At 36.6% G+C, this 26,008-nt stretch overlaps 1 protein-coding gene across 3 annotated transcripts in view; it reads right to left on the bottom strand.

Annotated features, from left to right (window-relative positions):
* Positions 1-26,008, bottom strand: part of Scfd2 (sec1 family domain containing 2) — a 370,804-nt gene that overhangs the window by 130,990 nt on the left and 213,806 nt on the right. Inside the window, exon 6 of one of the 3 annotated variants that reach the window (XM_026385820.2) lies at positions 21,139-21,301. The exons of the other annotated variants lie outside the window; for them this stretch is intronic. Coding sequence (XP_026241605.1) covers positions 21,177-21,301 — 125 coding nt within the window. The 3' untranslated portion in view covers positions 21,139-21,176. Of the gene's footprint in view, positions 1-21,138; positions 21,302-26,008 lie in introns of those variants that run through there. 3 annotated transcript variants of the gene reach the window in all.

Here is a 26,008-nt window from a genome sequence, read left to right as displayed (position 1 = left end):
CTTCCAGTTCACTTCCATACTGTGGTGCCTAGAACAAGGTTTCCTGAAAGATGATTCCAGATCTTAAAGACTAAGTAGCTCATTCACTGGGGTACTTTCCTCTTTCCATGAGGAATTCCATGTTTCTAGCCTCCCCTGCCAGTGGGAAGGCCCTTGTGACTGACCATGGGTGCCACTGACATGAGCACTGCCACACCTGGCCCTAAAAACCTCCCCAGTACTGTGGTAGGAACCAGGTATTAGAGAAGATGAAGGCAGGTATCTGGGTTTATGCTTGCATGAGGTTGATCCTGAGGACCTGCCTTAGCCCTTTCATGAAAATGTGGTGCGAGGGTCTTAATGCCAGGGCAGATGGTTTGCTTTAGTACAAGTCAAAACTCTGTCCCAGACATTCCTTCCAGAATTGCTGCTGCAGCCACCTCATCATTTCTCCCTAAATTATCTAAGCCAGCCTCAAAATGGTAGCTCTTTTAAAAGTCTTATATTCTTTTCGAAATAATTTCTACCATGACTAAGCATATGCATCTCTCACATGATATACCCATGTAGTGAAATTTTCATTTAAAGCAGAAAGCCATTTTAGAATGACAAGCATGAATTCAGGTCATTTAATTAATGATGGTCAGCTGTTAAACGTCTGAAGCCAATTTTAAATGATACTGAAGAGTTTCAAATATCTGCCAGTTTTTAATAAAAAAAAATTTCAATTGTTTTAAAGTTTTTTCTTTAAAAAGATATCCTAAAATCCAAAACACTGAAATTTCTAATCCTAAATTTTTACAAAAAATCTCTAACTATCGTGTTTTTTATAAAAACTTTCAACATATTTTATTTCTCTAGGCTTATTTTAAAACTAATGGAGAACCCTGATATTTTTCTAAACTTGCAAATCACTTCCTGAACGGAAACATGCTATATGTTATGAACTTTAAAAGATGCGATGGCTTTTCTCCTTTGAAGCCTTTATAGTCTAGTGGGAGAGGGAAATACAAATAAATAACAGCAATACAACATGGGATGAAGTAAGTTCTCCAGGGGCACCCAGAGGGTGAAGGTGTTGGGAAAAGCTCCTTAGAGAAGGTGACATTTGAGATCTGTCAGGATTTGAAGATGTGGGGGAAGAACAAAGGTAGAGAAAAGCCTTGCTGGACTTTTTGACCAGAATTTTCTCCCAATATTTTTTTCTTTTATATACTTCAGCAAAATCTTGTTTTGCTCATACAAACAGTGCCGACAGATGAACATGATAGTTATTTTTCTGTAGTGCCTCTATACTTGGCCCTAGAGGCCATAAGACAGAATCCAGGTGACATTCTATGATGACTGGTGCCAAGCCAGCAGATGGAAAACATTACTTAGCCCATTCTACCCCAATGACTGGATGCCAGCATCCCCATGTGAAAAATGAGGAGGGGGTCACAGGTCTATGTATCAGAAAGCATGATGGTTAATGCCACTGGGGATGTTGTCAAGTGATTTGTGGGATTGTCGGAAGCCCTTCTACTATACTCTTTTGTTATTTAAACTTTGGGAGTAGGGAAAATATTATCTCTAGTAGGTTGGAAAAGGAAACTGAACTATGTAAGGATGTCAAGTGCAGGTTAACTATTGAGAGATGCATGTAAAAAGGAAGAAACTTTGAAAAAAATATTTTTCTTTCTGGGGCATGGACTTTTTAAAAGTCGATAGTGATGAGGAATACAAGCAAAGATCTTTCTGTTCTTCTCCTCCCATAAGTCAGTCCTGAAAACATGCTGGGGCCCACAAGGTCAGGCTCTCAAAGGTCACTAGAGACCAACATTAAATCAGATAGCAGGTATAGAAAAACCCCTATGTTCTGATTGTTCTTCTCTATTTTCTGAAAGATATGTATATGGCATACGTATATAATGTATGTCATTATAAACTATTATGTCATAAATAGCTCATATAATGTTATATTAATATAATGTCATAAATAGCTCTTTATCTTTTTTGATCTAGCAAATTGGAAGTCAGAAAAAAAATAAAAATGGTAATTGTGAGAATGGTTTAATAGAGAAAGGTTAGGCCTTAGAGTTAGTGGCTAGGTTTTGAATCCCAACTCTGCATAACCTTGGCAAGTTTAAACTTTTTCCTTGTCTCCAGAGAGGGGATTAATTCCTGTAAAACTACCTCATAGGGAATTTAGAGATCAAAATAGAAATGAGATAGTACTTAAGAGACTCACTGGTCAGCTAGAAAAAAGTGCAAGGAGAGTTAAGTTTTTCTTCTTAATGTCAAGTAATAACAGCAAAATAATAATTGTAATGTACGTAGAGATTTTGACATTTTTATTTATTGCTTTATCCTCAGTGCCTGGCACAGTGCCTGGCAAAGAGCTAGAGTGTAAGAATTATTTATCGAACAAATAAACGAGTGCGCCCAAGGTAAATCTACAGATTAAGCAGTGCTTTCACATGCTTTTTTTTTTTTTTTTAAGAAATATCCAAAAGGCTAAAGAAAGCCACATTAAACCTCTAAGTATATCAGTCAACTGGTTTAATTTATGGTGCCCATGGGTAGTTGTATCTTCTTAGGACCTTTGTACATAGAGAGCTCAATAAATATTTAGACTCAGGGGTCAGGGGTTTAAATGTAGAGTTAGACTCCAGGGAGGGAAAACCCTTTCCTGAGAAACTACACCTAATTTTGAATTGCTAGTTCACTTCCCTATACCTCATTCCTTCCTTCTGATTTGAATTTTCCCCCTAAAAGATGAATATTGCCGGGATAAAAGTTGAAATCTGTAATTAAATTATGATTCAAATTCTAACACTGTACTTGGAAAAACTAGGACATCACCTTCCAAAAGTACACTTTGGGAAAATGAACCATGGATCCATGTGAACTCTAAAAAATATTGCTATAGCCACAGGAAGTAACAATAATCTAGGAAGCACAGGGTCTATTTTGAGGGTATAGTGTAGGTGGGCATGATGCTATGACATTAATCACTTCTTTTCTAAGATCCTAAATTCTAACCAATCTTAGTTCCTCATTTTTTTTTTTAGCTCCTAGGAAGCTCTGTGATGAATCTAAACCAGTTTCAATCATATAGGACTTTATGGCTTTTGCTTTATGGCTTTTATCTTATGCTTTATAATTATACTCAGTGGTTTTCTTTATCATGCTTTAGCTTAATTTTATTTTCTGTTTTTATTTTTTTTCTTGCCCTGGTATTATCACTTATTTTATAGTATGTTTCTCTATAACCACTTTCGCTCTCTTTTGAAAAGAGAGGTATTATTAATAAATGCAACTTCCAGTGCCAGCAGCCCTGAGTGTGAGCTCTCCCCCACGGGTTGTGGCATCTTCTTACCATGTGAGGGTGATCATTTAAGGGGCAACTTCATCCCACATTGGGAAGGCCTATTTGCATGAAAGATTGAGGGTGAGAGGGAATCCCTATTGATGGAAATCCAGAGTTCTAGAGACACTGTAAATTAAATAAATCTGAAGCTGGCTTGGAATGTAAATGCCACAATCAGCTCTGGCCTTTTTGAAGGGCCTCTAGAACCAATCCACCAATGGAAACCTGCTACTCCCCGTGTGTCTGCTGCCATTGAATAGTGTGGCTGTGTTTCTAAAACCCTAATGGCAAGTCAGCCGTCATAAGGAAGACTGAAGATTCTCATACCTCCCCAACATGAAGGATTCTAGGCTAAATTGTGGCCACAGAAAAGTCCTCTAAAGAGTTGATGGCTGGTCAGTCTTTTCTTATTTAATACAAACTGGACAACAAATGCTGAAAACCCAACATTCTCTATTTAACTTGTTCCATGTAACAGGTAAGCAGGATTTAAAGCTCTGTTTCTAAAAACAGCATGATTGACTTGGAGGAAGATACTGAAGGAAGGGTCTGGGGGAGGGGAACAACATAGAGGAGGCAATCAGTAAATATGTGATGTATGAATGGTTAAATGAATAAACAATAGGCCAGGACACTATCAATTGTTTACTATAAGTTGTTTGGTTTGGCCTATTTGGAAGACTAGCTATGTAATATCAAATTGGGGACTTTTTGCTGAAATAAAATAAACAAATAAATAAACAAATAAAATAATAATTTTTTCAGAAATCACTGGTAGCATTTTCATTAAAAGTTTATTTTAAATACCTTCAGCCATTTCCTTTGGCATCAGAAACTCCAAATAAGTTTTTAGCTGCCCCTAGGGATAATGTTACTATGAAAGAGTTCCATTGTCCCTTTAACTCTGTCCTGTCACCAACTCAATAAACACACATGGCCCAGATTATCCCAGGGCCCAAACAGTTTGAAGAAAGCAGTCCTTGGTAACTTGGAGACTGGTACAGCTTCTGAACTTCTTCTCCAGAGTATCATCTTAGACTCTGCTAATACGCACTACCCTTAGCCCACTAGTTATTATTCTATGCCTTAATCTGGTTATTGCTGAATGGGAAACATTGTGATTAATTTCACCCTGTGAGCCTCTCCACAGCCCTACTGTGGGCTTTGCTGAAAGCTTCTATTATTATAGCCTGGAATAAAAAGAATGGAATGAAAGAAGAGGATAGAATGGAGGGAAGGTGGCTTAAGCCCTTCTGGGTGGTCACCTCTGAAACAGAAAACTATACTTGCAAAAATCCTCAAATCATATTTATATACTTAAAAATGTCTTTTTTCCAAGTTGTAGATGAAGCACAGATGGGAATATCCATTTTACAACAAAATGAGAAAAATCAACACTAAAGCAAACATTTCTGTTAATCCATAAAACTTTTTTTAGTTTAATTGATACCAAATAGCATAGATACTTCCAAACCAAGAAACACATAAAAGAAAACTGAATATCCTCTGTGTTACTAAGGAAGAATGCCTAGTAAGTACAATTTTAAGATTATCATTAGAGTACTGGGAGACAGCTCTTTCCCAATTTCCATCATTTTAGTTAAAGCACAAATTTCCCTACCAAAGTCAGTCCTTCTCACTTTTATGCTTTCTCAGTATATTCTATCATGATACTGCCCATTATCCAGAGCAAAATATCTCCATTGCAAATGCAAAAGACTCAAGTCAAAAAGAGAAATAAAAAGCTACTCAATTCATGCAGGAGAAACAACCATACTGAAAATTCTTTGAAGATAAGAACCTTGTCTTACTCACCTCTGATGGCCCATGTGGCCTGCAGCTGGGCACCATAGTAGACCCAAAATTCTTATTTAATGGGAGGCATGTCACTTGTCTTCTGGATTGAATTTGAAATAAAATTTCTCTAAATCTAACTTTTGTTAAATATATGCACAAAGCTGATATACTTGATTTGTACAAGGCCAGTTTCACAAATTAAAAATTTCAAGAAATCTTTTTACTTAGACTGAATGATGTTCTTAAAATCTACTTTAAATAAAATAGATGGAATAAATGACTACTGTTTTAGTTTTCTTATTTCCCCTTCACAGAAAAAAAAAATTCCACATTTACAAAAATGATTCCACCATTAGGAAAAAAATTCAAAAAACCAAAAACCAGAATTCCTTCTCTTAAACTGTTACTTTTTATTACAATGTCCCCTCACCACCCCCCACAAATTGTTTTAAGTTACTCCTGGTCCCCCTTAGAGATACCAGGAAATTCTCTGCTTTGGGGAATAGAATATTCCAGTTTTAAGCCCCTTTCAAGAACATCCAGTCTAAGTTCTTCACTTATAGAAAAAGGAAACTTGTCCAGAGCCCACTGCCAATCAGAGGCATAACTGAAGTTCTGCAGTGCTGGAACTGTCACTGTGCTTCCAAAGACTAGCAATGACACCTGGTGCACAGCAGCCATTCAGTAGATCTAACTGGATAAACAGATGATTTAACAGGAGCTAAAAAGGCTGCCTCAGTTTCTAGTCAAGCCTCCACAGCACTATGGACAAGTCACCAGACCAGTTTTGCAGTGGTGCACTGAATGAAAAATAATGATAACCTGGTCCATTTACAGAGTTAAATTAACCTCTTGCAGTTGGTAGACACTGGGATTAAGTTATAGTGAAAATTCTACAAATCCACACTGGCTTATCATTGTGTTGCTGTTTGCTAACCTCTAAGATCTAAGTGATCAAACTAGTAGCCAGATCCTTTTAGATGTCTGAAATACTTTAAACTTCTAGGCAACTAGAGTAGACACAACTGCTACTACTTGAAGGTTGTTGGAATAAGGTGTAGTACAGGGTGGGTGAAAGAAACAATGAGAAGCAAACTTTTAAACTTAAACCACTGTGCAGGGGGAAAAGCAAGAAATGGAGAATACAAATTCCAAAGCTGAAAATGATTACTAAAGCTCTTCCAGATTTTTCCTACTAGTAAAAGTGTGAAGTTTCAAAATAATTCCTCTGGTCAAATTAGATGTGTGTGTTTTGAAATAGCAATGAATTAACTGTCACCCTAATAATCTGACAGAATTAACATAGACCAATGTAATAGATCCCCTTAAGTTCCTAACTAACTACACCACCAGTGAGAGAACCAGTTTCTAACTGAGTCAGGATCATCCATAACCATAGACTTATTTCACTGGAGTGTTCTAAACTCAAGAGCTCTGAAAATACATTCTCTCAGCCCACTGTGTTCTTCCCATCCTTCTAGGTCTTGTTTGTCTGCCCTCTCCACATAGCTGCCCGGTCCCACACATCTCTTTTTTGCAACTGAGCCCTCAGAAGTCATTCACAGAAAAGGTCTGGTCCAGTTCTGAAAATGCCCTGGGCAGTGATGTTGGAAAAGTGGGCCAGCTTGCCTGTGCTGGTCTCCTAATAGACATGGGTAGGATGATTAAAGAAGTCACTCCCAGCCCCCAAATCTATAGTTCCATGTATTCTCTTAGTATGTGTCACTTGGTAATTCTATAAATTCATCACCTGGAAGTCTCAGGTGTTGGGGTGATTTGTTGAAGAATATGAGTAATGGATATACATATACTGAATGCAAAGTAAGTAAATTTTTGTGCTAATTCAGATTTCATTATTTTCTTATTTCTAGATAGACCATAGGTAGCAAGCATTAAAGTTTTAAGAAAAACATGAGAGAAATGCTTGAAGTTTTATCCATTAACTTCTTTTTGGCAAATTAGACAAAAGGCTATTATTATTTTTATTTTATTGATAAAAATATCAATAAAAGTAAAGTTAGTACCTTGGTAAAGTTAGCAATTGCAGAATAATTTTTGTGAATCATATTATAGTATTATTTACCTGGCTTGTGGATATATATTCTCTGTCCAATACAGAGAGGGATTGTGTCACATTCCTTCTGTGATTCCCTCATAACATGGCTCAGTGATACATGCTGAATATGGAGGAAATATAAGAGAGGTAAGGAGGGGGAAAGTAGAAGGAAGAAAGCTCTTTCCCAGGGTTCTAAGTTTTCCCTCCTCAAGCATTTAATGAGGTAAATATTATGGGGGAGTGACTGCTTGACTCTTTTCTAGTTTGCTGAAGTAACTTTTTTCCTGAATTCTACCACAGAGTTGATTCAGTCACTTGATGAAATGTCCTTAGGGCTTATGAGGGTTGGGAAGGTCCAGTGTATAATAAATTGGCAAACTGGAGAGGTTTTCTGAACATTTCATTGATAAATGCATGTTACATGTAATTTACACCTTGCTTTGACATTCAGCTCTTGGAAACAAAAAAAATGTCAGCTTATAATACTCTGTTCCAATACAAGAAAAAAGGCAAGCATTTAGTAACAAAAAGAATTCTATTATTCAGGGCTCAAACAAGTATCAAATGTTTTTTGAGCTATAAAATTTTCCTTTTAATGTGGTGAGTGTGTTTGTATGTATAAAGGAAAATCATTCTATAATTTTACACTTTACCTATTAGGAAGAATCTGGAAAAGTTTAACACCAATCTTCATCTTTGGAAAAATCCTACCAAAAATATTTAACCTCAAGTGTGTACACATTGCTTTTCATTAGCTTTGTTCTTCTGCCTATTCAACTTCAGCAAGTACCAAGTCCTATTCAATTGCTGAAAATGGCAAGAAGGGAACAAGGCAAAGCCTTTTGGTAAGCATGTGGTCAGAGGCCCAGAGAACAGGATAGAAGCCCTAGTATTTTCTTCTGCACTCTTTTGGAACATCTTATGAGTGCACTGTACTTTGGAGACCTGCTCCTTAATTCAAGTTTTTATTACTTGAGTTTAATTACAAAATGCCTTCACTATAACTTTATTATTCTATAAACAAGAACATGGTCTGAATGGGATTTGGTAGCTTCCTTTCTTAGAAAAAAATTAGAAGCAATATGTTAGATCTTTAAAATTCATAACTCTGGAACAGAATGAAGTGTTTAGAAATATACCCGCATATATATGAAGAACTGATTTTGATAAATATGCAAAAGCAGTGCAATGGAAGAAGGAAAATCTTTACCACAAATGGTGCTGATATTATTGGATGTCTGTAAGCAAAAAAAAAAAAATCTAATTAATACTTTATACCTTACATAAAAATTAACTCTAAATTGATCAACTCTTGGTAGAATTCCAGAAAAAAGTTACTTCAGCAAACTAGAAAAGAGTCAAGCAGTCACTCACTCCCCTTAATATTTACCTCATTAAATGCTTGAGGAGGGAAAACTTAGAACCCTGGGAAACAGATCTGAATATAAGAGTTAAAATTGTAAAACTTCTAGAAGAAAGTATAGGAGAAAAATATTGGAGGTTTTATATTATGCAAAAATATCTTAACTGATATCAGAGCCATAATTCATTTAAAAATGATGAATTAGATATCATCAAATTTAGAAGATGCAGTTGAAAGAACAAAATTACAAATGCAGTATGAGAGAAAATATTTGCAAAACAATCTCTGATAAAGAACTTGTATCCAAAAAATATAAAATACATAAAATTCAATAAGAAAACAATCAGTGAGAAAAAGTGGTCTATAAGATGGTATAGATTAAAAAAAATCTGGCATTTTTTAAAAATCAAATATATTTACTACATGACTCAGTAATCCCAATCTTGGGAATTTATACAAATGAAATTAAAGCTTGTGTTTACACAAAAATCTGTTCATACAAAAACCTTTATAATGAATTTACTCCATAATTTCAACAACTGGAAACAACTCAAATGTTCTTCATTAGTATTGGGTAAATTAACTGGCATCTCTATACAATGGAAGACTTCTCAATAATAAAAATAAACGAACAACTGACACATACAACGTTGGTGGATCTCAAATACATTATGCTTAGTGAAGGAAGCCATATTCAAAAGACTATATTCTGTTAAGATTCCATTTTATGAAATTATGAAAAAGGCAAGATTATAAGAACATAAAACAAAATAGTGGCAAGGGTTGATAGTGGGAGAAGGGCTTGACTACAAAGAGACAGTATGGAGACTTTTGAAATGATGGGACAGTGCTGTATCTGGATTGTGGTGTATCTGGATTTGAAGTGATGGGACAGTGCTATATCTGGATTTTGGTGGTCACATGACTGTGTTCATTCCTAGAACTTTACACCAAAAAGTAAAGTTTACTATACTTAAATTAAAATGAACAACAATATTTCATGTAAATACCTAACAGCTGAGGACAATTTAAATTAATTATGAGAAAAATGAACGAAATATTCCTGTCCAGGTATAAGTAGATTTGTTGCACTTACAAGAAAAGTTGTCTAAGAGAAAAATAAGTTATAGAAGTTTAGACGTATGGTTAGTCCATCTTAAGAAACATATGTACATGTATGTTAGTAATTGTATAGGAAAAAATAGACAAACATATTCTCCAAATAGGGAGAAATTTTCTAAGAAATTGGATGATAAGAGACTTTCATTTTCCATGATTTACCTATTACTATAATGTATAGTTTTTTTAAAAAAGATTTTTCATAATACAAAAGTATAAAGATCTAACATGTCTCAAGCCGAAGATATGCATGTATATTCCAATAAAAACAGAATTTAACTGATCTCATGCCAGCCACTTAAAAATGTGTTTTACCTACAATTCAAAATGGAATCTTGATTTTGATTTAAAGAGTCAGATTTGAGAGTAAGATTGGCAGTTTCTCCTTGAGCCAGCATTTGTATGTCATTTAATGAAACCCAATCTGATAGTATATTATGGAAACATTTGGGTTGCCAATCAGTAAATGCCTGCTAAGTTTAAAAGAATGTTTTATGAAACCAATGACAAACACAAACTAATCTGAGACCTATTCTGTAAGCACAGGTACATGTAAAAGCACAGCTTGAATAGCCCCTAAACTTAAATCTTTTTGGACACTTATGTTCTCTTGGATTTGAAGTTGTCTTTTCACAGAAAAATGTCTAATCTTTTAAAATCGTATCCATCCACTATAGGCCAGAGAACTCATCTGCTCAAGGCCTAGGGAAAAAAAATCTACAATAAACATGACAACAATCCAACAATGAATGTAATGTCATGGTCCAACCAAACCCTGGGAAATATAGATCTTGGATATTTTCTTGGAACACTACACTTTATTGTAAGCCAGAATATGGAAATTTTTATTAAGACTGCATTCAATGAAAATAAAATGGTGGTGCTACAGATCTTTTTAAGAGTGTTGGCCAATGTTAGGCTGTAAATGTAATATTTTTGAAAATTAATTGAAAACACAAATTGACTCTAGAAGAGCCACATGGTTCCCAGAATTTTTCTTAATAAGAACAGCATGTTGAAGAGATACTTCTGAAAAGAAAAAAATGAATACAAGTCTAGAAAAAGTCATGTTTCCTGATTTACTAAGCTATTTATTGGCATTCACTGGTATCCAGTAAGATAATTCCACCTCCCTACAGTTGACAAATCCTTTCATGAGTCTCAAGAAGGTTCCATGGACCAGAGAACCTTCCCAAATGCAATCACCTTTCCCTGGCCCAGCCTCAACTATAAAGGCAACTCCATCTTCTTGGATATAATTTTTCAGATTGATTATTGGGCTTCTTTATGTTTCCTTACAAATGTTCAAATGTTCACTGAAGAGTTTGTTTAAAACTGCTCTCATTAGACAGTCTGGTTTTGATGAAAATAGAACTGCAAGGAGAGTTTCATGTAGCAAATGTGCCTTCTGTCTGAAGCCTCTAAGCCATGGCCATTACGAGTTTCCCTCTAAGTACAACAGCATACACAGAAAGAACCCAGAAAAACACCAGGTTCTTCACCAAAATGTAAATATACTTTAATATTAACAAATATCTTCTATAGATTCTCTCTCAAGATGGTAGTTTGATTGGAATTTGACATTTTTTTCCTCTAATCACACCTTAATTTTATAAGATGGGGTCATTCAACCCAAAATTTAATTACTATAATGCAATGAAATGAAATAATCTGAGATTCTATGTTTTATATGAAACCTTGATAGAGTATAATATGAAAACTATGTAGCTATGTTTAGCACAAATAATGTACTTTTGACTACTTTTGTGGCTGAAAATTTCTATTAAAAGCTCTCAAGTATATTAAGAATTGTAATAAAAAAAAAGAATGGCATTACCTTAGATTAGGTAGAGGGAAGTGAAAGGAGGGGAAGGCAGGGGATGTGGGGATAAGAAAAATAGTAGAATGAAACAGACATTATTACTTTATGTATGTATGTGGCTGTATGGCCAATGTGATTCTACAATATGTATACTCAGAAAAATGAGAAATTATATCCCATCTACGTATGATATATCAAAGTATATAGTGCATTCACCGTCATGTATAACTAATTAAAACAAATAAAAATTTTTTAAAAAGCTCTCAATTGTACAATATTAACAATCCCTATTCTTTAGGTTTCCTCTATTCTCTGCAAACCTCAGCCATAAGAGTTCTTACGTGGGGCTGGGGTTGTTGCTCAGCTGCAGAGCTTAGCACGTGTGAGGCTCTGGGCTCGGTCCTCAACACTACATAAAAATAAATAAATAAAATAAAGGTATTGTGTCCAACTACAACTAAAAAATAAACATTAAAAAAAGTTTTTTTTTTTTAAAGTTCTTACGCCTCTTAGAAGCAGGTTCATGAATCTTCAACATTGCCAATGAACACTGTAATTTTTAATTATTTAAAACTTACTGATAAATTTTATAAAAGATCTTTATTAAGAGTGAAAATGATAATTTTGGAAACAGATTAAGACATTTTAAACTTGTTGGTATTAAATCTTTTGTGAGCGAGATAAAACCCTTGCTGAACTTAAATAATTGCTCAGGTTTTGGGTGTTTACTCATTTCCCTTATTTGGTGAAAGGAAGTTAAAAAAAAAAAAAAAAGGAAACCACAGGGTCTACTCAGTCTATAAATCTGCTATTAGACATATGCTGTGTGTATTTTCATAAAAGACTTTTATTATGTGGTCTGCAAGCAGCATAGCCATGCCAGATGGGTGGACTGAAATATAAAGCACATCTCTCAGAAGAAGCTATTATTGGGTCAGTAATGTGCTAATTAAAAGGGCTTATGCAACCATCTGTGGGATCCCCAATGGCAGAGGCTTATTTCTAGAATCGTCCATGCTGTTGCATCCTATGTTGCCTCCTATAGTTTTTGAATGCCTGAGACATTCTCACTGATGGGAACAAAAGTGTTGGAGAATCTGGTGGATTTATAAGGTGTTCTTACACTTGACTAGTATTTCTAACCATTGCACAAGACTTGGTAGACTTTAAGAGTTTTTATGTGTTTTGTTGTTGTTGCTCTAAAACCAATTCTATGCAGAATACATCAACATCCATTACAGTTATTGAAATAGCATTTAAATCAGGAGATGAGCTGCCTGGTGTAAGTAAACAAATGAATAACTTGCATATCACAGTCTCCAGGTCTAAATGTAAGAATTTAGTTTTACAAGAGTATTGGGTGAAGATAAGAGCAACAAAGAAAATGAGCCACATTGTATTTGCTTTTGAAAATAAAAAAGGCCACTTGGTACATGTGGTTTAAGGTTTGGTTGATATAACTCTTAAGAAATACATACATTGTTGCTTAAAAATCCCTGTTTTGGGCTGCAGCTGTAGCTCAGTGGCAGAGCGCTTGCCTAGCATGTGAGAGGCATTGGTTTTAATCCTTAGGACCACCTAAAAATAAATAAATAAAAGAAAGGCGTGCTATTTATCTACAACTAATTTTTTTTAAATCCCTGTTTCACTATTTCAGTGGTAGTACAATTACTTAGAACTGTTGGTGCTGAAATTCTTAGTTTTTGTTCTTGTCTGACATTCTGTAGCATAGCCCAGGGTCTACTCAGTTCTTCAATTTTATTATCCACTATCCTTAGGAGTTTCCTTAATTTTTATATATGTCCAATTTTCAGTATAACAGCATGATGCATAAATGTTCCACTTTGTTAAGATAAGCTACAGGACAAATAGGCTCTGTCAAAAAGATAAAGCATATCTCAACATACTTAAGAGCCCAGACCTGGTCTCCTGGGTCTAATTAAAGCATGGACACACTTCTTTCAGCAGAGCTTGACTATGCTTCCGACAGATGACTTCTGGGCCCTTTAGTCATTCACAACTCTGATGTGGCTTGCAAAGCCATTCTTGATGGGGACCACTACATGGCTTTTCTCTCATTCTCAAAACATCATGGTAGTAGAAGTACCAATTTCCCAACTCAAATGTGGAAGTGCATGAAGCCATTACATTGGTTTCACCAACCTGACATCACATTTATTTTTATGTGAGTAAATAAGGTTTCTTTAAAAAAAATAAAAATAAAAAGCTGCAACAACAGTGTGCCCTCATTCCCACCGGGCCAAAATAAGCCAGAGTGGAGGAAGGGCCAGTGCTTGTGTTATAGCCCGGCATGGTTCAACACACCATGCTCTTTGCCTTTCTTGATCCAACAGAAAATAAAAGGAGGTATGTACTAGAATTCCTGAAACTTTAAAGCAGGGTCTAAATATCTTCATAAATAAATAAAATAATGTGTACAGGAAAACATATATGGGAAATTTCTGGTATCAGACAAAAGTTCTTGCACATATTAAAAATTGAAAATACTTGCACATATTAAACTACTCTCCTTTTTGTTTTGCCTCAGTCCATATTTTCCATCTGAGTGTTAATCCCCTGTATTCTACTTTCCTCTATTTATGCAAATGTTAGATTTCCAAAAATAGCAATACAATGGAGCTCCAGAATCCTTGGAGCCTATCCCCTTTCTTGGAGCAGCCTCTTGTGGTTTCTTCTTGGTACCATGCTGCTGCCATCCAACTGGAATCCCTGGTTTGTCATGGAGCAAGGTTGGGCTCAACAGTTACAGCCAGAGGTGGCATGTCTTCCTCTGTCTTTTGAGACAGAGAAGCCAGAAAACACCTAGACTTTATAAGTTAGAACAAGGGACCACAGGCACTGTTTCTAAAAGTAAGTCCCACTTTACCATTTCTGACCATGGCAGTGGATTTGGAAACCAACAAAACACAATTATGTTAAACATTAATCAAGAGGCTTCTTATTAAACAGAGCAGGAGTGAGAGGAAAGGAGGCTAGGAAAACATCTCCATAAAGCTCTGCTTCAAAGTGCTGTAGGCAACCCCAGATCAGATGGAAGCAGGAAAGGCGCTGTGGGAAATCAGATGAAGCCCACATCAGGGAAGAGTGGAGCAAAAGTGATGGCGGTGAGCCAAAAGGAGGCAGGAAGCAGATGGCAGTGAAATTAAAGTGTCATGATTAGGCTGGAGATCTTAGGTGGCTGTCAACTAACAAATATAAATGAGTTAGGGAGATTTGTCATGCAAGAAACTGTATTGAAAAGAGAAACCAGCCATGTGTAACTCTAAATGATTGTTGACTGTGAAATTTCATGCATTTGTAAATAAGAATTAGTTAAATAGAAGAAATATAAAGAAAAGATAATTGTTTGGATAATCATATCAAAACATGAGGATCAGAATAGGAGAAACATGTTAATAAGTGTTCAAGGTCTCATCTTGTTAAACACAAAACAATTGGCAAAAAGTATTATTTTTAATATTGTTCCACTTTTGTATATAACATGTTACACATATGATATATATGTTGTACATATATAATATGTACTTATATATGAAAAAGCTGTGTGAGAATACATACCATATATTTCAAGTAGTAAAGGGAAATAGAAAACATCTGTATACTTTTGTATTATTGGAAAACTTAAAAAAAGACACCTTTTAAAGTTTTTCTTCAAATAAAAACATAAAATATCAAAAATAATAAATTTCCCAAAATATATTTGCAAAATAAGGAATATCTATTATTTTTGGACATTGATATGCAGATGGGGAAGGCACTAGACTTGGCCATTTCCTCCGGAATCTCCTTTAACAGGCAATCTTCACTCCTGAATTCCCCTGTGGCTGTCTCACCTTGTCAGACCTGCACCAGGGTCTGAGGTCCTCCCTCCCTGATCAGCCTTTCATTGTTGTAAGATGGACATCACTGAAGGTGTCCCTGCTCCACTCTGCTCTGCCCCATTAGACACACCCCACAGGCACTCTTCCTCCTCCTCTTGGAGAGCTCCTCTCTACCCCGGATTCCATTGCAAAGGCTTTTTTACTTCTTAAACCATGAATGTCTCCTGATATTATGGATTGTATAGGAAGCAGGTATGTGATCCAACCTGTACCAATAAGCATTGTAGCATATGATAAATTATCCCCATCCCCTTTTATTTTTGAGATTATTAAAAAAAATTAAAAAAATTGTTATTGGTGCCCATCCCCTCTTTATGCTGTGTGTGCTAGCTCAAGTAGGGTTCTAAGACTTGTAACCACATCTCCTAACTACTACATTTAATGACCAATTTTCTCACTTCTAGTACATTTGTATGGCATGAACATCACAGCTGAAGGTGTCCCTAAAACTTTATTGGAATTCCTGGAAGGCACATTGAAAATAAAGTATCTATAAAGAAAGTACTACTTCCCAGTGATTTTCATCATGAAAATACAAGTTTACACCTTCAAAAAGTTTGAGACCTATAAACAAGGACAGTGTGAGGTTTGGGAATGAACACTGAAGGAGCCTAAAGACCTGGTTTAGAATATGAACACTGAAGGAGCCTGAAGTCCCAGGTTATATGACACTGGGAAAGCCAATTTACTATTCTGGGGCCTAACTTTGTGATTTTTAAAAAGTGTGGATTTTAAACAAATTTATTTCGAAGGTCCCTCGTAATCTTATAATTCTAGATCTGCTTAGGACTGTTTTGCCAAAGATTATGACAGTGAATAAAATGTACAATGTGCTCAATAAATAATTTAGTTTGAATAAATTAGTAAGCCATTAGAAACTTTGAGCATATTTTTGAGGACTTAGAAGCAACTAAAATAAAATATTTAATCTTGTAGACAAAGGAAATATGATTCATTTTTTTTGTCTCCTTAAACTCTTCTGAAGTTTCTGGGATTTTGTTTTCTTCCCCTTCTAGCATTTTAGCTCCTCTTAGAAGCACCCTCATCCTTTTCACTAATTCCTCCTGCCAAACCCAAGCTCAAGATAAGCTCCTTTCCCTACCTTCCTGTCCTGTGTTAGATTCGCTGAGTGACAGGCATTAAAAAGTACTATGCAGTAATAATATATTTTGTCTGTATTTATTTGTGTTCATCTCCACCAGCTATAACACAGGCCTGCAAAGCCACGGAGATTTGTTTCATTCACATCTGTATCTCCAGTGCTTAGCACACGGTGCTTCACAGGTACTTAATGAAAGCTTGTTGATTGAATGAAAGAAAGATCATTGTGAATATGGGTTTGAGTTATTTGGGCTAGAGACATAAATATGTGGATTTCGAATGGGAAATAAGGAATGTCAGAAGAGGGGAGAGGCAGTTGTCATTTTAAAAGGGGCAGGAAGCCATCTAGCAAAGACCTGAACAGGTGACAGAAGGAGCCATTCTTTCTCTTACTAAGGTCCATGGGTTTGGCTCTTGGCTTGAACACAGGCCAAAGCTACTACCACACCACCAGCTCCACTACCCCTACTGGAGGCAGAGACCGGAAGGTGTGGAGGTCCTGAGGAAGGAGCAGTCCTGGCAGGTTTGGGGGATGTAGAGAAGCTAATGTAGCTGAAGTGGAATGAACGAGGTAAGACGAGGAGGAAGTGAGGTCTGAGAGGTTACACATTTCATGGGCCCCTAAGGCCACTGGGAGACTTTGGTTTTTATGCTGAATGAGGTGGTAAGTTACTGAGGGCTTTTCAAATAGAAGACTGATAAGTTTCAATGTATGTTTTGAAAGGACAATTCTGGTTGCTATGATAAGATTATAGGAGAGCTATAGCAGGAGCAGGGAGACCAGTCATGATATAACACAGTTACTCCAGTTAGACAGAGGCTCCACAGCCTGTCCAAAGCCACTGAGCCAAAGTCGAACCCATGCTGTCCTTCTCAGCCTTGCTTCTTCATCTATTTGTTCCACCTTTAAAAAAAACAGCATCACTCAACACCCTGTTGCCTAAACCAGAAGCCATTTACAACTGACACAAATTCCAATGGCTCTCCGCCAGGCACCTCTTGGAAGCCATTCCCTCCTCTCCACCAATGCAAGGGCTCTCATCAACACTGGCTTCAACCCAGCAGTATCCTCCTAACAGGGTCTTCTTTCCAGTGTTGCTCTTAGCATAGTAACTTTTGAAAACCCAAATGTGACCACATTAGTCTCCATCTTCGATGACTCCCTACCACTTAAAGAATAAAATCTGTTCCACAGGGCACGCAAGGCCTTTCAAGAAGTAGTTTTTGCCTAGTTGCGCAGACTCTGCACTCACTTCCTGCTCTCATGTACCCCACTGTCTAGCCTGAGTAGAAAAGTTATTGTTCAAAATACCCTAACTGTAGAAGTTGTGACACAGTAGGTCCTAGATTTCATTCTTCCTCTTCTTCCTCCTCTTTGCTCATCTGAGTTTTGCAAAGTTCTCTCAGTGATTCAGAAGCAGCAATGATTAGAGTCAGAAGGTCCTATAGTATCATGCTATAGTTCTGTCTCTGTTTTTACATAGTGAGTCTACTGGGAGGCAAGAGTATTTCTGCTTCTTTTTGCCAGCTCTTATTTGCATTTGCTGCCTCCTTATCCAATTCCCACCTCCATTCGCCTCAAAAGAAAAACTGCCTTGAGTCTGGGCTGAGCTGTAGAACATACAGTCACCTAATACAATCGTTGATAGAAATGTACTAAAACTAAACAATGCTATTGTAATTTTAAAAAGTCAATAAGTCTGTACTTGCATTCAGTGGACAATGGCAGGAGAAGCGCCACTCTGCTCTAGGAGACAGCATGGTGCCCAATACACCACAGCACCAAGTGAGCTTCCCAAAGACTCAGGCTACCCAAAGAAGAATTCAGGCACATAGTACAGAGAAAAAAATAAAATGCTAAATAAGTTTTACCAATATTGTTGTTTTGACTGCATGGACTCAACTGGAATTCATTAACATTTGTTTTATATTACAGACTTTTAGTTATTAGTATTCAATGAAATATGGTAGTGGTATTTGCTTTTCTAACCCCACAGGAACACCACTGGCAGGGGCACTTCATTTGTCAAAGTAATTTGTGTTTTCTTGCTATGTACTATTATGCCAACGCCAACACATTTCTTATTAGATATCTAAGTCAGCTTTAAAAGGGTAATTTTGAGTGTCTGTAACATATTACTATATCTAGAACTTAGGTATATATAAAAATATGTTATATATGTGAATACCTTTTTCGCTCTCTGCCTAATGAAACATTTAAAATTTTATTTTCTCTCAAATTTCTTTATAAAATTAGATTGATTCTTATATATATGCATATCTTATATCCTTCCAAATTATGTACTTTTCTTTGAATGTTTATCATAAAACTTTTGGAGTACACACACACACACACACATATATATATATATCAGTGTTCAAAATGCTTAGTGGAAAAGTGAATACATTAGTCTATCTACCAGTTATTTATATATTTTGGAAAATCAAAAGTAGTCTGTGGCTATATGGATAAGTTCCTGTCAACTCAGAAAAAATTTAATATGCCCTAAAATGCTCTTCATAGAGAATTCTCTCATAGTTATCCAACTCCTTAAATTGTAGAGATTTGCTAACTATTCATGGAATTAAAAAACTTCATAGCTTCATATACCTGGAAGGTACTCCAGATCATTTAGCTGAACACTCATTTTAAAGATGAAGGAATCAAAGATCAGAGATGTCAAGTATATTCCCAAAGGCTACACAGTCTTCAAGGTACAGAGGCTGGACCAGAATCCAGCTCGCTGCATCTTTAGTTTAGTTTTTATTTTTCTTCTACTGTGAGGCTGAAAAATTAATACTTAAAAGTATTTTCAGTACAAATCTTCAATATTAAGATGATAAATTTGGGTATGGGCACAGATTATTCTAAAACATGTATCTTTTTTTTTAAACAGCACAGGTTGTTTATTATTTTGATACCCTGAAAAAAATCACTAAAAGAGAACAAGTTCCAGAAAATAATGTTTCAACTAGAAAGTTCTGGTTTCAGTGATACTTTATAGTCCCATTTTAACAATGTCATGTATTACAGCAAAAATGTATATAGTAATTATTTCCCCAAGTTTTGATTTTTCATATTTCATTCGATAATCACTTACTGAGTGCCTACAGACATTTTAAGAATTTTTCTACAACTTGGAGAAAGAGAATAAAGAGAGAAAGAGAAATTTCCTGCTCCCCTGTTATTCTTGCAAGTATAAAACACAATTCTTCTCATGGATTGCTTCCTCTTGCCCATTAACTGTCTGTTCCTCACCATATCCACCCCACCCCCAGCCCAATCTGCACACATCCACAACTAGTGCACACGCACATGCACACGCAGGCCAATACTTCTACCTTCTCACAATTTTGAAATTCAAAAATCTCCCTACTTTTAGCCTTGAGGTTCTACTTAGGTTGTTTCTACCCAAGGAAGGCCATTAAGGACACATTTATTTCTTCCCAAGAACCCCATAAAGCTTGCTTTGCTATTTTGTTTACCTTGGCATAATGAATGAAGTTAAAACCTTTCTGAATAGGAATTTCCAAGTGGGTAACTCCCGGGATCTCAAATGATGATATTTTGCAGAGGTTTTAGTTCTGAAAAAGTGACTGGCCCCAGGCCTGACAGGCCTCCTGCCCCAATTAGTCGTAGAGTCGGGGGAGTTTGCCTTGTGTTTGGTGGTGGCTGAATATGGCCCAGGCATTCATTCAGCCTTTCCACAAGACCCAGGAGCATCTGGGGTAAGGTAACTTGAAGACACTTTAAATACTCTAAAACTTAGTGGCTCACTTTAACCCTTACAGTATTGTTTTGACCTAAAAAAGAAAAAAGATAAAAATACACTATTAAAACATCAATTCGGGAGTGATTTTGTAGCTTGCAGAGCGAATCAAATGAACAGTAAATGAGAATTAGAAAACATGTCCCAAAGACTAAGTACAATAAAATGGTGTATTTGCTTTCAACCCAGGTCAGTTTATTTAACATAGAATACATCACAGACTTATTTCCATGTGGAAAAGCATTTTCTTCTTGGGAACAAATTTAAACCTTTAAGAATCTGGAATTTATCAAGAAGGGCAAAAAAGCATAATTATGATGCCAAGGACTGGAACTTTGTCTGACATGCATAATCTTAAGGTGGGTGGTGAGGAGAAGAAATGTACAATGACCTGGGGGGAGGTTAGTAGTAACAGTAACAACAGCAATAATGCAAACACTGCACAGTGCATTCCATGTTCCAGGCGCTGTGCAGAGCTCTTTTCATATCCTGGACTGAATCATTTCACCCTCAGAACGTCCTGAGGGTAGGTCTGCAGATTGCAGACGCCCACAGGAGAGCACCGGGAGCCCTAAACCATGATGCTGACCCCTCATTGCCATCACACACCCCTACTGCCCAAATAACAAAGTGACAAATAAACGTGAGCAGAGAGGCAGCGGGGTATGGGGTTCGGGGAACACAGCAGTGGAAATCATGGATCTTGCTGACTCTGCCCTTTGCACCAAGCTGTCTCATCTCAGTTTTCTAATAGTAAGATCTACACGGACCTCATGCCAGGTAATTTCATAAAATATTTTAGAAAACAACCATAAAATATTTCTTTAGAAAAGTAGCATACAAAATGACCTATACAAACTATGTAAAAATGCACAGGCAAAATGTTGTCCCTCAGTGGAGGGATAATGAGTCATTTCAGTTTTCTTTTAGGTCTGTTTTTTCTGTTTTCTTCTTTTGGGTTTTCAATACTTTAAAACTTTCTTCAGCTGACATGTTTTCATTCACGTACTTACTCAGCAAATGTTCATTCCTGCCATAGTCTATAGAGATTAAAAAATAAAATGGAAAAAAGAAACAATAGAAGATATTCTGATATGTGTATGAAAGTCCATAAATACTCTAATATGACATGTAAACAGAGTTGTATAAAGTAGGTAAACAAATTTTTCCTTTAAAATTCTATCTTTACTTTTTTTCCCCTATGGCTACTTTTAAAAGCAGAAAATTTTAAACTATTGATTACTTAAGAGAAGCAAGACCTTACCGGAGATACTTCACCCTCCCCAATAATGGTTAACAAATGAGATGGCAATTCGACATTTTCATAATGGCGTGTGAGGCAGTCAGAGGCACTGCTTTCTACTAGCTCCAGATTAAGTGGCGGCAACCCTTGCCAGCAATGGTCTGGCTAAATAGCTGACGTGATTAACTGGATTGAGACAGATAGTAGAGAGGCCATGAGGAACATTTCAAGATGACAAAGAATTCAGAATTGGATTAGATTATTCTACTTCAATAATACAGATAACATCTCCATGTCTGGAACTGAAAATCACTGCCCATCCCCTGGGGCCTGAGAGTTTTACACACAGTGGTAGGAGGTTCAGAGGGAAGAACAAGAACCAGGAAACGCCACACAGATAAAGCACCTGACTGCTGACACCATCCCTGGCCTCACTCCAATCCACTCTCAGCAGTGAGATCAACCTTTCATAAAACACAGATGTGGTCATGTGACTCCTAGGCTGAAACCCCTTCAATGGCTTTCCCTGCTTTATTACCTGAAAATGTATTATTTTCATGGCCCACCAGGCCCTGGGGTTGTCTGGCTGCAGCCCCCCTTCTCTTTGGGCTTCGGCTATACTTCCTTCAGTTTCTAGAAGCCCAATGCACCTTCTCTTGCTCACTCTGAAAGCTGCCTACTACTGTCTCAATTCTCTGTCATCTCTTAGTGACAGCTTATCCGCATTTGCCTTAGAGGGACCTTCTCTGAACACTTCTTTACTACGTCAGGTCTCCTGATACATGCGTGCTCATACCGTCTGGCCTTTAGAGCCCTAATTTCAAATTTACATTTAAATTTTTATTTGTGTGATTGCTATATAAATTTCTGTCTCCTGGCTAAACTGTCAGATCCTTGAAGGCAGAGATCACATCTATCTTGTCCCCTGCTCTATTCCTCATGCCTGGTTCAGCAAAGGCACTAATGAAGACATATTGGATAAAAGACTGAATATAAATAATTGCAAAAAGTAAGATCTGCTTTAGCACATTTTATGTCATTGTGGTCAACTGGTGAGATGAAGACTCATTTTTTTTTTCTTCCTGGTACTTGAAAGACATTCGTCAGCCTCCCTTCCAGCGACGCTCTAGGGCATGCAGCTGTGCTCTGGCCTACCAAATACAGGAGTGATGAGAGCTCCTCCCAGACCTAGCAACAGAACACCCTGTCCGATCTTCTGTACCACTCTGATCCCCAGCAGTATGGTGAAGATTCCAAGATGTGAGACAGCTTAGGGCCAGGAGAGGTATCACCTGAACACGCCATGTTTTGCTTAAGTGAGGAAATAAAATTTTATTAGGGCAAGCTGCTTTAATTTGGGTTTTCATTACAATAGCTAGAGTAAGTTATGCTTACTAGGATAATTGCTGGGATTGCTAATGTGCTGCTCCACCTGAATGTAAAGCCAACTCATGCACTGGGGTAAACCACTGAGGCTTCCATGCTCACCTGCCTAAAGTTAAAATCCTGACATTTATCCTGAAGAAGCCTGTTTAAAGAAGAAAGTAAGGGGCTAAGGCTGTAGCACAGTGGTAGAGCAGTTGCCTAGCATACATGAGGCACTGGGTTCGATCCTCAGCACTACATAAAAATAAACAAATAAAATAAAGGGATTCTGTCTATCTACAAGTACCAAAAAGAAGAAGAAAGTAAGGTTTTAAAAGTTGTTCTCCTGGGTGCCTCCTTCACATCTTAGTCAAAGGGGAGAAAGTTCTCAAAGTAAGGAAGGTACAATATACAGAAAATATCTAAACACATCAATAAATGAGGTGAGGATAGAGAGAAGAATGGCCCCAGATTTGGGCCCATTTGGGCCCAGAACAGCAAGCTGGGGCCATTCTTCTCTCTATCCTCAACACCAGGACCCCTCTCCTTTAATCAAAGTACAACAGGGAATCTAGTTTAAAAAGGTAAAATTGGGGGGCTAGGGTTATGGCTCAGTGGTAGAGCATTTGCCTACCATGTGTGAGGCATTGGGTTTGATTCTCAGCACCACATATGAACAAATGAATATTTAATGTTCATCAATATCTAATATTTTTTTTAAAAGGCAAAACTGGGCCGGGGTTGGGGGCCAGTGGGAGAACACTTGCCTAGCATGTGTGAGGTACTGGGTTCGATTCTCAGCACCACATATAACTAAATGAATAAAGTAAAGAAGTCCATCAATAACTAAAAAAATAAAAAATAAAAAATTATAAAAAATAAAAATGCATCATATAACTTTCCTTATTGAGTCTTTCAGAGGTTTTCCTTGGCCTTCATAAGAAAATCCAAGATCCTCACAAGATCATACCACTGTCTCTGTCCCCACCCTCAACTCTGTCTCATCTTCCTCCTCATCCCACACAACCAACTCTTTCAGCTTCTGGAACTTCAAGGGTTTTCTCCAACTTTACAGCCTCTGAATATGCTGTTCCTTCTGGTTAATTCCCACTCAGCCTTTGGTTCTTAGCTCAGCTGGCACTTCTTTGAGAAAGGATTTCCTAACCTCTAGAATAGGACACAATTTTGACTGCTCACTACAATTTTTTTGTCACATGCCCCTATGTCTGCCACCTAGTAAGTTTTCAAAAGTCATTTAATTGATGGGATGGAATCAAACTTAAAAGCTTCACAGCAAAGAAAACAATCAAAATGTGAAGAGAGAGCCTACAGAATGGGAAAAAAATCTTTAATGTTTTATCTGAGGTACATGTGGTAATCTCCAGGATATATAAAGAACTCAAAAAACCTAACACCAAAAAGTCAAATAAACCAATCAATAAATGGGCAAAGGAACTGAACAGACACTCCAGAGAAGAAAAAATATAATCAATCAACAAATACATGAAAAAAATGTTCAACATCTCTAGTAATTAGAGAAATTCAAATCAAAACTATACAAAGATTCCATCTCACTCCAGTCAGAATGGTAATTATCAAGAATACAAGTAACAATAAATGTTGGCAAAGATGTGGGGAAAAAGCTATGCTCACATTGCTGGTGGGACTGCAAATTGGTGCAACCACTTTGGATGTACCTCAGATAGAGCATTAATCTCTAGGATATATAAAAACTCAAGAAACACAACACAAAGAAAACAAAGAACCCAATCAATAAATGGGCTAAAGAACTGAACAGAAACTAAACAGAAGAAGAAATACAATCAATAAACAAACATGGAAAAATGTTTATCATTTCCAACAATTAGAGAAATGCAAATCAAAACTACTCTAAGATTTCATCTCATTCTGGTCAGAATGACAGTTATTAAGAATAAAAGCAATTAAATTGTAAACCTCTTCATGTTAATGATTACTTTCTATTTACCTTTGAAGTATATGAAGTTTTAGTGTGGCTTTTTGGGAACCCAATATTTATAAAGGGCCAAAAATATTTCATGAGTATAACTTAGGAGAGAGAAAACTATACCTATCATAATGCTGGGTACACAGTCATAGAAATTTTCAATGTATTCTCTTGCCACACATAAATACAAAAAATAAGTGAAATAATACTAAGTAGCCTAGTATTAATACAGTTAATTAATAAAGGTTACATTCATAGAATAATGTTTGTTTCACATTTTTATTTGCCTTTATTTTAAATGAGCTACGTGAAATTTCTACTTTATCTAGGTAAAATGAATATTGTAGTTTCTTATTGCTCAACTCAATATATTCTTATTTTTTTATATTTTTCTAATTTAATAAATAAAAATCAATTTTTCCTTCTAAAAAAAAGAATAAAAGCAATAATAGTGTTGCGAGGATATGGGGAAAAAGGTACACTCATACATTGTGGTGGGACTGCAAATTGGTACAACCACTTTGGAAAGCAATATGGAGATTCTTCAGAAAACTTGGAATGGAATCACCATTTGACCCAGCTATCCCACTCCTTGGTTTATACCCAAAGGACTTAAAATCAGCATACTACAGTGATGTAGCCACATCAATGTTTATAGCAGTTCAATTCACAACAGCTAAACTATGGACCAACCTAGATGGCCTTCAACAGAAGAATGGATAAACCAGATGTGGTACATATATACAATGGAATATTACTCAGGCTTAAAGAAGAATGAAATTATGGCATTTTTAGGTAAATAGATGGAACTAGAGAACATCATGCTAAGTGAAATAAGCCAATCCCAAAAAACCAAAGGCCAAAGTTTCCTCTGATAAGCAGATACTGGTCCATAGTAGTGAGTGGGGGGGGGCTGTAAGAAAGAATGAAGGATCTTTGGACTGTGCAGAGGTTAGTGAGGGGAGGGATGAAGCTGTGTGGGGCTATGGGGATAGGAAGGATGGTAAAATGAGAGACATTATTGCCCTATATGTATGCATGATTACACTACTGGTGTGACTCTGCACCATGTACAGCCAGAGGAATGAGAAGTTGTGCTCCATTTGTGAACTATGTGTCAAAAATTACATTCTACTGCCATGTATAACTAATTAGAACAAATTAAAAAATAAG

This window comes from Urocitellus parryii, chromosome 10 (assembly GCF_045843805.1).
Source record: "Urocitellus parryii isolate mUroPar1 chromosome 10, mUroPar1.hap1, whole genome shotgun sequence".
NCBI lineage: Eukaryota > Metazoa > Chordata > Mammalia > Rodentia > Sciuridae > Urocitellus > Urocitellus parryii.
Note: the sequence above shows the minus strand (reverse complement) of the source record. Positions and strands in the feature narration are given on the sequence as shown.